The sequence below is a fragment of the Acinonyx jubatus genome, chromosome B1 (genome assembly GCF_027475565.1).
Source record: "Acinonyx jubatus isolate Ajub_Pintada_27869175 chromosome B1, VMU_Ajub_asm_v1.0, whole genome shotgun sequence".
NCBI lineage: Eukaryota > Metazoa > Chordata > Mammalia > Carnivora > Felidae > Acinonyx > Acinonyx jubatus.
In genome coordinates, this window is record NC_069382.1 from 129,682,057 (window position 1) to 129,700,009 (window position 17,953).

General features: G+C 40.3%; 1 protein-coding gene and 1 long non-coding RNA gene across 5 annotated transcripts in view; one reads left to right on the forward strand and one right to left on the reverse strand.

The window, feature by feature from the left end:
• The window catches only part of LOC113599591 (uncharacterized), a 34,133-nt gene extending 28,737 nt beyond the window's left edge, over nucleotides 1-5,396 (forward strand). Inside the window, exon 2 of the long non-coding RNA XR_003420510.2 lies at nucleotides 1,422-5,396. This is a non-coding gene — a long non-coding RNA (uncharacterized LOC113599591). The remainder of the gene's footprint in view (nucleotides 1-1,421) is intronic.
• Nucleotides 1-17,953, reverse strand: part of HERC6 (HECT and RLD domain containing E3 ubiquitin protein ligase family member 6) — a 61,685-nt gene that overhangs the window by 24,227 nt on the left and 19,505 nt on the right. For 3 of the 4 annotated variants that reach the window (XM_027060650.2, XM_027060666.2, XM_027060660.2), the window contains 5 exons: nucleotides 16,835-16,977; nucleotides 16,110-16,177; nucleotides 7,679-7,800; nucleotides 6,801-6,860; nucleotides 3,582-3,675 (listed from right to left, as the gene is read on the reverse strand). In XM_027060650.2, coding sequence (XP_026916451.1) covers nucleotides 3,582-3,675; nucleotides 6,801-6,860; nucleotides 7,679-7,800; nucleotides 16,110-16,177; nucleotides 16,835-16,977 — 487 coding nt within the window. The remainder of the gene's footprint in view (nucleotides 1-3,581; nucleotides 3,676-6,800; nucleotides 6,861-7,678; nucleotides 7,801-16,109; nucleotides 16,178-16,834; nucleotides 16,978-17,953) is intronic. The other variant, XM_027060657.2, reaches the window with a different exon arrangement.

A 17,953-nucleotide genomic window follows, 5' to 3' on the forward strand; every position in this document is an offset into this window, starting at 1 on the left:
ATGCATGAAAGAAATAAAGTGAGGTCACATGTGCATGTACATGCTGTGTGAATCATGGACTCAATTAGAGACTGACACATCAAAGATCCATACCCAAATCTATGACTTAAAATCCAACATGGCAGAGATAATGGCATATGTTCACCTCACCAATACTGTTTCATTTTCCTTCTAGGCTCCCAGGAAGATGGCATTTCCCAGCCTCCCCTGCAGTTATATGGGGCCATATGATTGAGTTCTGGCTAATGAGATATGAATGAAATGTGTATATGAAATATGTATATCACTTCTAGGCATGACCCCTGCAACCTCTCATGTAACCTTCTATACTCGCTTTCCTTATCTGCCAACTGAATACAAAAGATCTACTGGAGGATTTCATGGCTCCAGTGCCTAGAACTCCAGAAAAAAGGAACCCAAATCACTCCTCAGTGAAACTATGCAGAGGTGGGAAAGGTAGCAGAATATACCACTCAAAGATATGGCACTCTGGGGGCACCTGGGTGGCTCAGTCAGTTAAGCGTCCGACTCCTGATCTAGGCTTAGGTCATAATTTCATGGTTCATGGGATCGAGCCCCATGTTGGTCTCTGTGCTGATGGTGCGGAGCCTGCTTGGGATTCTCTCTCTCTCTCTCTCTCTCTCTCTCTCTCTCTCTCTCTTTCTCTCTCTGCCCATCCTTCACTTGTGCTCTCTCTCTCAAAATGAATAAACTTAAAAAAAAAATATGCCACTCTGGCATGAGGATTATTTTGAGCTGAAGGCAGGTGAGAAAAAGCAGGCACAGGACAAGCTCTCTGGATTCCCTCTATCTACTTGAAAACAATATAAATTCCACCTGTAAAGGTGTCCTCCTGCCGCTAACTTCTGTACCAGGAGAAGGGCAAGAACCTTATCAGCAGAGATGAACAGGCATTGAGAAAGAGTCTACACAGAGGGACAAAACATAAGAGACTCTTAAATACAGGGAACAAATGGAGGGTTGCTAGAGGGGTTTTGGGTGGGGAATGGGCAAGGGGCAGTAAGGAGGACACTTGTGGGGATGAGCACTGGGTGTTATATACAGGGGATGAATTACTAAATTCTACTCCTGAAATCATTATTGCACTATATGCTAACTTGGATGTAAATTTTTAAAAATAAAAGAGAAAAAGAGTCTACACAAACAAACCTTATGATCTAGACCTTATCTAACATGAGCTTCCCCAGATATTTGCCTTCCTGCATTTTGGCACCCTTAGAAGCTCAAACTCCTTTTCCTTTATGTTGTCTCTTTACAAAATTATTGTTCTTTTGCTAAGATGCTATATAACCAAGTTCTAACCACGCTTTAGTTACTCATCACTGAGTCTATATGCAGCATGCACACACATATTAATAAACTTCTGTTTATTTCTCTCCCATTAATCTGTCTTTTTTCAGTCTAATTTGCAGGGTCCCAGCCAATGAAACTAAGATGGGTGGAGGGGAAACATTTCCTCTTCCTCCTCTGCATGTGTTTCCTGTCTCCAACCCTCATTGGACTACAATGTGAAAAGAAGTCTTCATTGTGTTAAGCCACTGAGATTTGGAAGTTGTTTGTTACAACAGCTAGCATCATTTATTCTATTTAATAGATCTTAGATGCTTTTAACAACAGTGTCTATCTCCACATGTCAGAAGGATTAAGATATTTGCAACAATAAAAGTACTACATATTATTACATTAATGTTCTTACAATTTATTTTTTTCAGATGTCCAGAAGAACATGATTTATATGGAATGGCTAGTAGGCATATATAGGAAAATAATGTCACACAAAGTCAAATAACTTTGAGAAAAATAGGGCTAAAACAGCTAGATTTCTTTTGGTGTATGACATCATAGAATCTTTGATTTACTGATGTACATTATAACTTCATAATAGTATGCAGTGTATCCAAAGTTGTTTCACTTAGAACCTGTTTTCAGGGAGCATTCTGTGAAACTAATGTTCCTTGGAACTCACACTGGGAATAGCACCCCAAGTTATCTCCCATATAACCTAAATAAATTTATTTTTTAAATACATTCTAGGGGCACCTGGGTGGCTCAGTTGGTTAGGTGTCCGACGTTGGCTCAGGTCATGATCTCACAGCTCGTGAGTTCGAACCCCACAATGGACCCTGTGCTGACAGCTCAGAGCCTGGAGCCTGCTTCAGATTCTGTCTCCCTCTCTCTCTGTTCCTCCCCTGCTTGTGTTCTGTTTTGTCTCTCTCTCAAAAATAAATAAACATTTAAAAAATAATAAAATATATTTGATAACATCTATTCTTCTTCATCTTGACAATAAAAGTATCTACTATATATTAAAGAACACTCTACTTTCCCTTCCAAATGTGGGGACCCAAAATGGTATATATACAAGATGACTTGAAACCAAAGGCATGTGGATACAGCTGATGTAGAAGGAAGACTTCAAATCTTCCCTTATCTGACTAAAGTCAGGGCCTTCCAAGAAACTTGGAGGGCAGTTTTCACTGCCAGGTAAAGACCAGCCACTTGCACTTGGATGAGAAATCACACAAACATTATCACAAGCTGTCATATCTTCCATTTGTCCCTCTTAAAGCCCATTTGTCTCCCTGAAAAGTCCAGTTTTCTCAAAGAAACCTCTTCTCCCCCAATCCCTTTTCCCTATTCCCTATTAATTGGTATATAAGCCCTCATCCCTAGCTGTTCAGGGAGCCTCTTCATCTAAATGCTCCCCGCAAACACGGGGAATATTTACTCAGTCTATTAATCCTGTTTGTTACTCAGTCTATTACTCTTTTTTTGTTTGTTTAAATTTTTAATGTTTATCTTTTAAGAGAGAGACAGGCCACAAGTCGGGGAGGGGCAGAGAGAGAGGGAGACACAGAATCTGAAGCAGGCTCCAGGCTCTGAGCTGTCAGCACAGAGGCCGACGTGGGGCCCAAACCCACAAGCCGTTGAGATCATGACTTGAGCTGAAGTCGGACGTTCAACCTACTGAGCCACCCAGGCACCCCATCAGTCTATTACTCTTGTTAGTCATGAACTCACGTGAACCTGAGTTTGTAGAGGGAAAAATTTCCAACACAACCCAGAATCATAAAATATCTACCTAGAATAGAGCTTAAAAAGGAACTCCATAAATAAGGAACCCCTCAAAAAGGTAAAGAAAATGTAACCCAAATAGGATAAGGGATGAATTGGTAGCAGGTTCATCTTAACTGGATTTGACATTCATCTCAAAAGAAAGAACAGGATTTCTATTCTCCTAGTCCAGGTAAAAATTATCTTACTTCCCAAACTAGTGCTATATTCATATGTCTGCTAATGGTTATTTACCTCTCAAGCATTAGTTTTTCATGTTGAAAACAAAAGTACTGTATTTATAGGACATTTAAACATTCTATAAGAAAGTAAATGCCGGCTTGGAATATAGTGTCTGGAATATAGTAACCTTATTGTGAACACTAGCCGTCTCCCTTATCACAGAGTCTCTCTGACTCAGCTCCCAACAAAATTCAACTGCATTCATATTGGTTCCTATAAAGAAATTCTATTGCTCTATTTCTCAAGTAAATATTGGCTATTACCATGGAAGAAATCCATTCTGTTTTTGTCAACTTCTGGAAGGTATCTCTTGCCATTTGTAAGTCCACATCAATGGAAATCGTTTCTACAGATTCTCTTTGGATACAAGAAATATAAACAAAACAAAACACATAAACAGAAAAGAATATTTCTAAACTTCATACATATTTATTGCTTTATTTTATTAAATAGCATATGTAAACATTTTTCTTACAATTTGCCTCCTTTCAAAATTATCAATTTTTTTGGCACACAAAAATAATTATAAAATTTATATTCTCCTAAAAGAGAGTAGGTTACTATTATTGCTAGAGTAGCTACAAGTTTGGGTTGCAATAATGGCAAAATTTCATAGGCTACATCTGAGAACCAAAAACGTTTACCCCCACACTCAGCCTGTACACTAAAATCTGAAACTACCCCCGCCCCCAACACACACAACACACCTTACCATCATCTACATTTACATTACTTTAGGATTCCACTGTTTCATTAGCATGACTTCACTATTTCAAAAGACACTAGCCCAGGCAAATGGCTTGATTGTTCATTATAGGAACTTCCTGAAAAGACCCATTAACTCTTCAGTGGAAAGCATTAACAGATAGTTTATGCTCTAAGATTGTCTGAATCTCTTGCCTAAAGTTGTTGCCTTGCTGTTTCCACCCACCCTGGATCACTGTATCTTCTCCCAATCCTAATCAAGCCTCCAGCTTTCCCCTCCCATGTTGAAAGACCAGGCCTAAACCAAACTGCCAATTCTTGATAAATTCCAACCTAGCCTTCCCTCTCAGAAACACTATCAAATCTTTGTTTAGGTGTGGTGTTTTCCTGGGTTCTGTTGGTGATATTTGAAGAGACTTGAATTCTGTCAAATGATTTTTTGTAATGTTCTATCAAGAAATACTTTATGCTTGCTGAATAACTGGTCAAGAGTAATGCCAGGGCTAAAATATTTATGCAAATATTCAAACAAAGTATTTTAAATCTCCCCTTAAAATATTTTGTCCTTTGCAGTCTTTGGCATCTTAAGACCAAACCTCGAGGCTCATCATTCCTGGGAGGATACTTTTCCACTTTAGAAAGATAATATTCTAAGTGTAGAAAATATTCTATATGCAGTAAGGATTAGCCTGAGGCTAGAGCAGGGGAGAAAGAGAAAACACTGTTTGGCAGAGTCCCTATCCTCACTTCTTGCCTGGAAGGATGGCAAGAAGAAGAAAGCAAATGGGAGAGGGAGAAGGCAGAGGGAAGCAGTGTCTGATTTCTCTTCTTCCACCTTTGACTGGGATATGTGGGGATGAACAGGGATGCTTTTTTTGGACTCTAGAAAGATACTGTGTTGCAGCTGCAAGTGGGAAGCCATGGCATTCAGTTTCCCTGGGTTTCTCTGGTTCTCACAAGAAGTTGTTGGACTCAACAGTTCCTCCTGTCCCCTTGAGGAGTGACTGAGAGTGCAGCTGGATTAAGAATCAGTGGGACAGGAATGAAATCTTGCCATGTGCAAGTGTGTATAGAGCTAGAGTATGTTATGCTAAGCGAAATAAGAAGTCAGAGAAAAACAAATATATGATTTCACTCATACTTGGAATTTAAAAAATAAAACAGATGGACATATGGGAAGGAAAAAAAAAAGAGAGACGGAAACAAACCATAAGACACTCTTAACGTTAGAGAACAAACTTAGGGTTGATGGAGGGAGGTGGGTGGGCATTGGGCTAAACAGGTGATGGGTATTAAGGAGGGCATTTATTATGAACACTGGGTGTTATATGCAAGTGATGAGTCACTAAAACAAAACAAAACAAAACAAAACATGAACCAATGGGACAACCAGGGGTTGCACAGAGGCAAGGAATACATGCAACATGAGTTAAATGAGTGCCACCTACTGGCCAGATGGGGGTACAAGATGTGTAGAACTTTTCAGAATCCGTCAGGCAGCTTGGGGCCTACTCATCAGGGAGAGATGAGACCTGACCTAGTGGGGGAGGGTTGGACTGAGTTATATCCACTACGGACACACCAGTAGGGTACTGGCCTCCAGAGAAGGCAGAGGGCAGCCTAAGAGCCTTCATGCTCTTATCCTCCTTCTCTCTTAAACACTGTTAAATTAATTATACAAGGAGGCCATTACACTGGGGGTAGCTCTATCACCATGATGGCCTACGTATGCAAACCAAAATCTAAGCCTGTAAATACTTCAGTTATAAAATCAAATCCAAAGTACAACTAGTCACAAACAGCCAACTACATTTTAAGCTATAGCCAATCAGGGGGCCTGGGTGGCTCAGTTGGTTAAGCAACCAGCTCTTAATTTTGGCTCAGGTCATGATCTCATGGTTTGTGATTTCGAGCTCCCCATCAGGCTCTGCGTTCCTGGCACGGAGCCTGCTTGGGATTCTCAGTCTCCCTGTCTCTCTGCCTCTCCTGCACATTCTCTCTCTCTTTCTAAAAAATTAATAAATAAAACTTTAAAAAAATGTTTTAAGCTATAGCCAATCAATTAATTTCCTTTCTTTGCTTCTGCATCTTCTCTACATAAGTCTTTCCACTAGCTCCTATTGATGGAGTGCTCTAATCACTTCCAATTTGGTGCTTCCCAGTTTGAATCAGTATTTGCTTAAATAAACTCTTAAAAATTTTAATATGCCTCAGTTCATCTCTTAACAGTTCCCAGGCACAGTGTTGGAAAGCATAAAGCGAAGGGAAGAAATATAAGACCAAATATAGAGCATTTCACAAAGGAACTGTTTATACTATTGGATCAGACCAAGTGTCAAACCAAATAGAGAAATTAGATTTTCCTCTGTAGTAGTGAATCTAGTTAAAGATAAATAGAATCTATTTTCCCTACTGATGCCACCACAAAAAGAACTGCCAAGTGCTGCCTTGGCCTCTAAGTACTGAAGCAATGTTAGAATGATCACTCACAGATACAAAGATCTTGAAAAAAAAGCACACCATTCCTTCCAATCAGGTAACAGAGGAGGGCAGGGCAGAGGAAGTGAACAATGTGAATTAGGAATCACAACTTATAGTGGTCTTGCAGAAAATTACCTTACAAAATGGAAGAATTTTATACAGGCTATGGTGTTTTCTATGTTGGACTTTTTGTTCAAAGATAACATAATTTACAAATTAAAATGACTGACTTGAAACATTTCATGCTAAAGATTCCCCAGTGTTTCAAATGAAGGTAAATCTCATTTAAAAATTACCTTTTCTTTAAAAAACTTGCAGTCAGACAAGCAGGAGATGAAAATATCATCCTAACTTCGCTGTAAAAGTCATAACACAAGTGTTAAGTCATAGCGTATTATAAAGCAGGCCTCCTTTTATCTTATGCCCAATTATTTAACCGAAGACATGGAATCATTATTAATAAAAACAACTCCTCGGGGTGCCTGGGTGGCTCAGTCAGTTAAGTGTCTGAGTTTGGCTCAGGTTATGATCTCTCAGTTCGAGAGTTCGAGTGCTATGTCAGGCTCTGTGCTTACAGCTCAGAGCCCAGAGCCTGTTTCGGATTCTTTGTCTCTCTCTCTCTCTCTCTTTCTCTCTCTCTCTGCCCCTCCCCTGCTTCTGCTCTCTCTCTCAAAAATAAATATATTTTAAAAAATAAATAAATAAATATAAAGACAACTGCTCCCTTACAAGTCTTCCAAATTCTGGATATAATTTGTGCTGATAAATCTCACCAAAACCCTTCATAGTTGATTCTACCAAGTCACATATATTTAAATAAAATCCTCCCTTCTGAAAAGAGAAATTTATGGAGTCCCAGAGTATAAACTATGAAGAGATAAAAAAGATTCCATTTTAGTGAAGGCTTTGCGAGACACAAAGTGTTTTTGATTCATCCTGCATCTCTCACCTATCAAGGTGCCTGAGAAACCATATGTCCTCAAGATAGTTCTGTTAAATAAATGATGAATGAATCAATGACTTCTTCAAACTATGAGGTGGTGGAAGAGAATCATGGTTAAAATGCAAATGCCTTCACAGCAAAGCCAAACCCTCTCTGTCTTATATTTAGCATAAAATGACCATGGCTTCAAAACCAATTACAAGTGACTTATAATTTATCAAACAGAGCTACCTTGTAGCCATTGCATGTTCACTGCTTCCTCTTGTCACTGCCATCCATTTCTCTGTCAGGGACTGGTTAATTTGGCTTATTTCTGGCAGGATTTTCCTGGAAACATTTGTGGAACTAGTATCCTTCAAGGAAGAAAGAAAAATGATTAGGAAAACACAGAGCATGTGCACATGCTGAGTAATACATACCACAGTAAAGCCTGTGACACAGGTGGTAGGGAGGCCCGCCCTCTCAGACAGTGGGGTGTGGTGACAGGAGTTAGGTCATCAGACTGGCCTGGTTGTTCCGGTGCCTAGCCGTGGCCACTTTGCTTGGCCTGAGCCTTAGTTTTGTAATTTAAAAATGGGATAACACAAAATAATTGAAAACAGGGACTCAACCAGGTACTTGTACACCGATGTTCACTGCAGCAATATTCACAATAACCAAAAAGATAGAAACAACCAGTGTCCATCAATAGCATCAACAGATGAACGTCGTGTATTCATTCAGGAGAATATTCAGCCATAAAAAGGAAGGAGATTCTGACACATGCTGAAACATGGACAAACTTTGAAAACATTATACTAAGTGAAATAAGCCAGATACAAAAGGACAAATATTGTATGATTCCACTTATAGGAAATCGGCAACTTCGTAGAAAGTAGATTAGAGATTACCCAGGGCTGAGGGGTCACAGAACAGAGACTTACTGTTTAATGGTTACATAGTTTCTGTTTGGGGTGATAAAAAAAGTTTTGGAGATCATAGTAGTGATGTTTGTACAATATTGTGAATGCAATTAATATCATTGAATTGTATACTTAAAAATCATTAAAATAGAAAAGTATATATATATATATATATATATATATATATTACCACAATAAAATGGATGAGATAATATCATCTCTCTCTCTCTCTCTTTGCTCTTGTTAAGATTAAATATTAGGTATACAAAACCTGTGGATTATAATTGGTATTCAATAAATAATAGTTTCTTTCTCCCCTTCAGTCAACCATAGATTTTTACATTTAGATCAGTGGTTTTCAAACTTTAGCATGCAATAGAATTACCTGGTGATCTTGCTAAAGCATAGATTGTGGAGCCCATCCCCACAGTTTCTGATTCAGGAGTGGAACTCAAGAATGTGTATCTAGCAAACTCCCAGGTGCTGCTGCTGCTCGTGGTGGTATAGGGACCACACTTTGAGAACTATGGTTCAGTTCAATACCTGAAACCAAATGGCTCAGCCAGAGCCGTCAGAAATTACTTGTCTGGAAAGAAAAATCTGTCTTTTTAATGTAGTCTTCCAAAGACATTAGTGCTCTGCTCCATGTTATACTTCTGCCTCCACTGAACTTGTAATGAGTCAGGAAATTAATTAACTAATTAATTAATTATTTTTTAGGTAAGCTCTATGCCCAACATGGGGCTTGATCTCAAGACCCTGAGACCAAGAGTCACATGCTCTACTGACTGAGCCAACCAGGGACCCCATGAGTCAGGAAACTCTTCATTTTTGTTTAATGCTTAAATAAAGACCTCTTGAACAAGATGTATAACAATGACTTCTAAAGTTCCCTTCAGCCTCCTGATCTGAGTCCTAGGTGTCCCCTCTAGTTCAATCATGAGAAAGCTTTTTTTCTGCCCACATCACTGGCAACTTAGGACAATGAAGTGCTCCCTCCCTATTGGCACTTACACATACTCTCTTTCAGAATCCCAGCTCCTCTGAAGTGCATGACATCTTCTACTGTAGTCATCTCCCAGTGTCCTTGTCACTCCCTTTCAACACTGAGAACAATAGTACCTTGCTGTCTCCCTCGGCACTGAGGTGCCTGTTGTTCTTGGCAACTGAAGAACTAATAAACATGATTTATTTCCCACCTGGATGTCTCCATTTTTTCTTTTTTCATATGAGAGAGAGAGAGAGAGAGAGAGAGAGAGAGAGAGAGACTCCCAAGCAGGCTCCATGCTCAGTGAGGAGCCTAACACAGGGCTCCATCCCACAATCCTGGGATCACAACCTGAGCTGAAATCAAGAGTTGGACGCTCAACTGACTGAGCCACCCAGGCACCCCTGACCTCCCAATTCTTGATCTCATCTCTACACTTTCCTCTGCTCAACTTCAACCACCCATACCCTGGATTAGGGTTTCATACGGATGCTTTTGACATTTTTGGTCAGATAATTCTTTGTTGTGAAGGTCTTGTGCATTGAAGGATGTTTAGCAGCAGCCCTGGCCTCTACCCACAAGGTGCTGGTGGCAGCCACCCCAGCATCCTTTCTACAACCTAAAATGTCTCCAAACATTGCCAGATGTTTCCAGGGGCAAAATCATTCCTAGTTGAAAACCACTGCCCTAGGTACAGGTGATACCCTATGCTTTGTAATCATCAATAATTGTTTCACCTTCTAAAATTTCTATTAGAAACATTCTCTCCTGGTTACCATGCACCATTTTTCTGATTCTCTTACTTTGGAGTGAAACTCTCAACCCAACATTCTTTGATGCTGGAATGAGTTAAGACATTGGGGACTGCTGGAACAGAATACATGTATTTTGTACGCAAGAGGACATAAATTTTGGGGGGGGGGAGGACAGAATGTTATGGACTGAATGTGTTCCCCCCAAATTCATATGTTGAAATTTTAACCCTCAGTGTGATGGCATTAACAGGTGGAGGCTTGGGGCACCTGGGTGGCTCAGTCAAGCATCTGACTCTTGATTTCAGCTCAGGTCATTATCTCACAGTTCGTGGGAGTAAGCCACACGTTGGGCTCTGTGCTGATAGTGCAGAGCCTGCTCAGGATCCTCTCTCTCCGGCTCTCTCTACCCCTCCCTTGCTCCCTCTCTCTCTCTCTCTCAAAAAAAAAAAAAAAAAAAAAAAGAGGTGGGGCCTTTGGGAGGTGCATGGGTCATGAGGATGGAGCTCTCATGAATGGGACTAGCGCCCTTATAAGAGACTCCAGAGAGCTCTCTTGCCCCTTCTGCTATGTGAGGACACAGCAAGAAGATAGCCTTCCACAAACAAGGAAGCAGGTCCTCACCAGACACCAAGTATGCTAGCCCCTTGATCCTGGACTTCCCAGACTTCAGAACTATGAGAGGTAAGTTTCTGCTGTTCATAAGGCACGTCGTCTATGGTGTTTTGTTAGCAGACAGAGCAGACTTACTTCCACTAGCTTTAGAGTGGAACCCACTCGAACATTCTTTGAGGCCATTAGGATCTCCAATCCACTGACCCTATTGTTTGGTCATTATTCATCCTCCGCCTCATCCTTACCCAGCTTAGAGCCCATGGTCAGCACTATAATAAGTCCCTTGCAAATACTTCCTACTCTGTCACTTTCCTATTGTACTTACCTAGTAAAACTCCATCTGTGGTTAAAATCAAGTCTGGATTACTCCAAAATTGAATCCAAACAAAACCGAATCCAATCCATTCACTGGAGAAAATTGCACAACCGTGCTGACTGGTTTCGCTTGAAGTCTACTACCACAAATGTCAAATGGGCACCCAACACTGTTTAGTAATTTCCCACAACATTTGCTTTCTCACTCTCTGAGACAACTACTGCACACCTTCCTTTCATTCCCAAACCTCTAACACTCCTCTTCTCTTCCACTCACTCCCAGATGAGGACCGTGCCTTGTGTGTCACTGAGGAAATTAAAGCCATCAGGCACCTTTCCATCATCACCTCTCCCCCCTCCCTCCACTGTTCCTTATTAGAATAAAATAAATATTTCTGTTCACACCCCTACATTCTATGTGGACAGAATCCCGCCTCTTCTCTCCTACTGAGGGACATTGCTTCTGTAATTATCCATTCTTTCTCATGCACCATCGTTTTCTCCATTTGAATGGGATCATTCTCCAAAATAATCTCTGTGCTCATCTTACTTGACCTCTCAGCAGTATGTGACAGGATTAGCCACTTCTTTCTGGAAATACCTTCTTCTCTTGCCTTGACGACACACCCTCTCCTGGTTTTCCCCCATCTCAGAAACTGGCCCTTTTCTGGCCAGACTGGTGGTCTTCTGGCACCTCCTCATTGTCAGACCTCTAAATGGAGAAGTCCCTCACGGCTGGATTCTGTCCCCTTTCTCTTCTCATTTTTACTCTCTTAATAGGTAACCTTTCCTCCAGGCCTCAGCTTCAAGTACTGTCTATACTTGGACAACTACCATGTCTATATTCCAGTGCTGACATGCTCCCTGAGCTCCAGATTTGGACATCCAACTAAGGCTCCAGATCTCGTCTTCAAGAACATTTCACACTGACCACATCTCACCTACCTGCCTCCATCCCATATAACTCTTCACCCTTTCCTATGTGCTCTGCCCTTCTGGCCCTCTCTCTGTCCTCACATACTAAACAAATACTTGCCACAGGGTCTCTCTATGTGTGGTTCCCACTAGCTGGAACACTCTTTCTTTGGATCTAAGCATGGCTAAGGTATCCAATTAATGTCCCAGCCACTGAGAGGTCTTCGCCAACTGATATTTCTTTCTTTTTCTTTTTAAGTTTATTTATTTTTGAGACAGAGAGAGACAGAATGAACGGGGGAGGGTCAGAGAAAGAGGGAGACACAGAATCTGAAACAGGCTCCAGGCTCTGAGCAGTCAGCACAGAGCCCGATGCAGGGCTCGAACTCACAGACCGTGAGATCATGACCTGAGCCGAAGTCGGACGCTTAACCGACTGAGCCACCCAGGCGCCCCCCTAACTGACATTTCTAAAGAAGCCCACTTCATCAGTTTCCCACGACCTGCTTTGTTTGCTTCAGAGCACTTATGACTCTCTAACACAATGTTACTTATTTTGTGTTTACATATTTATTGTCTGCCCTTCCCTGTAGAATCCAAATGCCATAAATGAGAGCAACCTTGCCTGTATTATTCACTTTTATCCCAAGCACCAAAACCAGAGCCTGAGACACAGCAGGCAGCTGCTGGTTGGCTGAATGGCTGTAACAGAACAGACAAGTACAACCCAACCAACCCAGCAGCACAGAAACCTTTGCCTCTGACTGTTTTCTGTCCCAGAGAATATAGTACGAATCTGTATGGATATCATGGTTAAAACATTCCTGATAGTTAAAAAAAAAAAGTACAAATTAGGAAAATAACTACATACAGCATACCTTAAAGATACTGAGGGTTCAGTTCAAGACTACCACAATAAAGCGAATATTGCAATAAAGTGAGTCAAATGAATTTTTTGGCTTCCCAGTGCATATAAAAATTATGTTTACACAATACTGTAGTCTATGAAGTGTGAAAAAGCAACATGTCTAAAAAAAAATATATCTTTTTTTTTTAAGTTTATTTTGAGAGAGAGATTGCAAGCAGGGGAGGGACAGAGAGAGAGGGAGAGAGAGAAAATCCCAAGAAGGCTCTGCTTGTCAGTGCGAAGCCCAGTGCAGGGCTCGATCCCGTGAACTGTGAGATCATGAAGTGAGCCCAAACCAAGAGTTGGACACTTAACCGACTGAGCCACCCCAGGCACCCCAGCAATGTATATATCTTAAGTTAAAAAATACTTCATTGCTAAGAACTGCTAGTCATCATTTGAGCTCTCAGTGAGTCATAATATTTCTTCTGATGAAGGTTGTACTCTTGCCTTGATGTTGGTGGTCAGGGTTGGGGATAGCTGTGGCAATTTCCTCAAATAAGACAACACTGAAGTTTGCCATATCAATGGGTGCTTCCTTTTACGATTTCTCTGTACCACGTGATGCTGTTTGGCAGCATTTTACAGAGCTTCTTTCAAAATTGAAGTCAATCTTCTCAAACCTTGCTGCTGCTTTATCAACTCAGTTTATATAAAAATCTAGATCCTTTGTCATCATTTCAACAATCTTCACAGCATCTTCACCAGGAGTAGATGCCATCTCAAGAAACAATTTTCTTTACTCATCCATAAAAAGCAACTTCTCATCGATTCATAGTTTTATCATGAGATTGTAGCAATTCATTCACATCTTCAGGCTCCACTTCTGATTCTAGTTCTCCTGCTGTTTCCACACTGCAGTTACTTCCTCTACTGAAGTCTTGAACCCCTCAAAGTCCTCCATGAGGGCTGGAACCAGTTTCTTCCAAACTCCTGTTAATGTTGACATCTTAAACTCTTCCCATGAATCATGAATGTTCTTAATGGAATCTAGGACGGTGAATCTTTTCCAGAAGGTTTTCAATTGACTTCGCCCAGATCCATTAGAGGAATTACTATCAATGACAGCTGTAGCCTTTTTTTTTTCTTTAAGAGAGAGGGCGCAAGTGAGCAAGGGGCAAAGAGGGAGAGACAGAAGCAGGGCTCACCCAAAGCAGGACTCAGGCTCACCCGATGCAGGGCTCGAGCTCACAAACTGTGAGATCATGACCTGAGCTGAAGTCAGATGCTTAACTGACTGAGCCACCCAGGCACCGTCAGCTGTAGCCTTATGAAGTGTATTTCTTAAATAATATGACTTGAAAGTCAAAATGACTCCTTGATTCATGGACTACAGAATGGATGTTATGTTAACAGGGATTAAAACAATATCATTCTGGTTGTACATCTCCATCAGAACTCCTGGATGACCAGGTGTACTGTCTATGAGCAATAATATTTTGAAAGAAAACTTTTATTTTTTTGGCACATCTCAGCAATGGCCTTAAAATATTCTATAAACCATGTTATAAAGAGGTGCTGTCACCTAGACTTTGTTGTTCCATTCATAGAGAACAAGCAGATTAGATAAAGCACAATTCTTAAGGGCCCTAGGATTTTCAGGATGGTAAATGAACACTGGCTTCTACTTAAAGTCAGCAGCTGCATTAGCCCCTAACAAGATAGTCAGGCTATCCTTTGAAGCTTTGAAGGTAGGCAGTGACTTCTCTCTAGCTATGAAAGTCCTACATGGCATCTTCTTCCAATGGAAAGCTGTTTCATCTGCATTGAAAACCTGTTGGTTAGTGTAGCCACCTTCATTAATCATCTTAACTAGATCTTCTGGGTAACTTGCTGCAGCACTTGCTGCTTCACCTTGCACTCTGATGTTATGGAGATGGCTTCTTTACTTGAACCTCACAAACCAAACTCTGCTAGTTTCAAACTTCTGTACTGCAGCTTCCTCACCTCTCTTAGCCTTCATAAAATTGAGGAGAGTTAGGGCCTTGCCTTGGATCAGGCTTTGGTATTAAGGGAATGTTTGATCTTCTATCCAGACCACTAAAACTTTCTCCATATTAGAAGTAAGGCTGTTTCACTTTCTTATCATTTGTGTGTTCACTGATGTAGCACTTTTTATTTCCTTCAAGAACTTTTCCTTTGCATTCACAGCTTAGCTAGGTTTGATGTGGTTTTCAGCCTGTCTCAGCTTTCGATGGGTCTTCCTCACTAAGTTTATAATTTCTGGCTTCTTATTTATTTAAAATGACATGTGACTCTTCCTTTCACCAGAACATTTAGAAACTATTGTAGGGTTATTAACTGGCCAAATTTCAATATTGTTTTGTCTCAGAGAATAAACAGGAAGGCCCAAGGAGAGGGAGAGAGACCGGGGAACAGCCAGTTGGTGAAACAGCCAGAACACACACCTTTCAGTTTGCCACCCTAGAGGGGCATGGTTCATGGCGTCCCCAAACAATGTTAACAGTAACATCAAAAATCACTGATCACAGATCACCATAACATACATAGTAATAATGGAAAAGTCTGAAATATTGCAAGAATTACCAAAATGTGACACAGAAACAAGAAGCGAGCAAATGCTGTTGGAAAAATGGTGCCCATAAACTTCTTCAATATAGCATTGCCACAAACCTTCAGTTTGTAAAAAAACGCACTAAAGCAAAGTGCCAATATAATGAGGTACATCTGTATACTTCCACCTCCATACAAGCATTTCACCCGGAAATGTGATAAAGTCCTCTCTGTCACCAACTGGGAGGGTACTATGGTACGGTGGGTAATGGTTTAAGCTTTGGAGCTGGATTGCCTGGATTCAGCTCTGCCACTTAGCAGTGCAACTTTGGGTGAGTCCACTTCTCTGAGACTCAGTTCTTTCATATATAAAATGGGGGAAATAATACCAATTGGAATTGACATGAGGATTAAATGTGTTGATTGACTTGGAGTATTTTGATTGGTCCTTCATGCATGAGGGCTACAATTAACACTAATCAATTAATATTAATCACTGCTCTTAATATTATCATTAATATTACCTAATAATAAACAGTGTAAAAACAATGAATTTAGATTTGGGGGTCTCATCTCTCAGGAAGCCAAATGAGGAAGTGAAAATTACAGATTTTTTAAGAAGCATTCTAACAGAGGATCTTATTATTTTAGTAAAAAATTTGAATATACACAAATGATACAATGTTTCAAATACTGGTTTGAAATCTAGAGGAAAACAATGATTTTTAAAAGAAACAGAAAGTGTAATAGATACCTTGTAAGTTGTCACAAAATTGGCATGTGTTCCAGCAAAAATGTGCTTGACTTGAACATCCACAAGTCCTAAAAGAAAGTCATAAATCCATGTTTATTGTTTTTAGAAGTAAAAAATAAATCTTTTGTTATAAACCTAAAACTACTTTGAAAAAATAGCCTTAAAAAAAACCTGATATATTACCAAGCTAAATTTACTTATTTATTGGCAATTAGTATTCTTCTAAATGAATTTTAACAAGCACCATAAACAATTTATTTTGATCAGCCTACATGTTGCATACACACTTAGCTTAAAATTTAATTTTTCATGCACTTGCTTAATGAAACCAAGGTGATGTGCTTTAGATGTACTTTTTTTAAGATTTTATTTTTTAAAGTAATCTCTACACCAAAGGTGGGGCCTGAACTCACAACACCGAGATCAAGAGTCACGTGCTCCTCTGAGCCAACCCAGCGCCCCTAGAAGAGGTTTGATTAAATATATAAAAGTATATCTTTCTGATAATTCATCAACTTGGGATCTTTTTTGTATTACCTTAATCTTCAGAAAAAAATTACTAAATACTCCAGGAATCATTACATAAGAAAAACTGCATATTGTCTTAATTAAAAGTAACAGTACTAAAAGAACCAGAGGTCTATGTACTCCTGTGAAAGGAAGATAAATAATATTTCTCCTCCAGTGGCATCAATTAAAACAAAATCATGACTTAGTGGAACCACTCTTACTCTCAGCAGAAATCAGGCAGGTAACGTCAGTGTTCTCTGTCAGAGGCTCCGGATGATTTGAGCAGCTTTTGCAACTTGGTCCGCGACCAAAAGATACCACCTGGCCTGTGGTGTAGACATACACAAGGGTATGGTAACTGCAAGAGAGAGAATATAATGAAGACCAAGGTACTCACTTTTTGAGAAAGATGATGTCTCCTAACACAAAATAACAGGTTTATCTACTAAGTACTCAGATCCCTTATTATAATGTCAGGGTGAGAGGGTACCAAATGATGTGGTTAAACAAATGGGAGGTGAATATTAACTTTTTTTTTTTGAATAGTAACGCATTTATTTTTTTTAATATATGAAATTTATTGTCAAATTGGTTTCCATACAACACCCAGTGCTCATCCCAAAAGACGCCCTCTTCAATGCCCATCACCTCCCCTCCCCTCCCTCCCACCCCCATCAACCTTCAGTTTGTTCTCAGTTTTTTTTTTTTTAATTTTTTTTTCAACGTTTATTTATTTTTGGGACAGAGAGAGACAGAGCATGAACGGGGGAGGGGCAGAGAGAGAGGGAGACACAGAATCGGAAACAGGCTCCAGGCTCTGAGCCATCAGCCCAGAGCCCGACGCGGGGCTCGAACTCACGGACCGCGAGATCGTGACTCGGCTGAAGTCGGATGCTCAACCGACTGCGCCACCCAGGCGCCCCTGTTCTCAGTTTTTAAGAGTTTCTTATGCCTTGGCTGTCTCCCACTCTAACCTCTTTTTTCTTTTTTTTCCTTCCCCTCCCCCATGGTTTCTGTTAAGTTTCTCAGCATCCACATAAGAGTGAAAACGTATGGTATCTGTCCTTCTCTGTATGGCTTATTTCACTTAACATCACACTCTCCAGTTCCATCCACGTTGCTACAAAGGGCCATATTTCATTCTTTCTCATTGCCACTCAGTACTCCATTGTGTATATAAACCACAATTTCTTTATGCATTCATCAGTTGATGGACATTTAGGCTTTTTCCACAATTTGGCTATCGTTGAGAGTGCTGCTATAAATATTGGGGTACAATGCCCCTATGCATCAGTACTCCTGTATCCCTTGGGTAAATTCCTAGCAGTGCTATT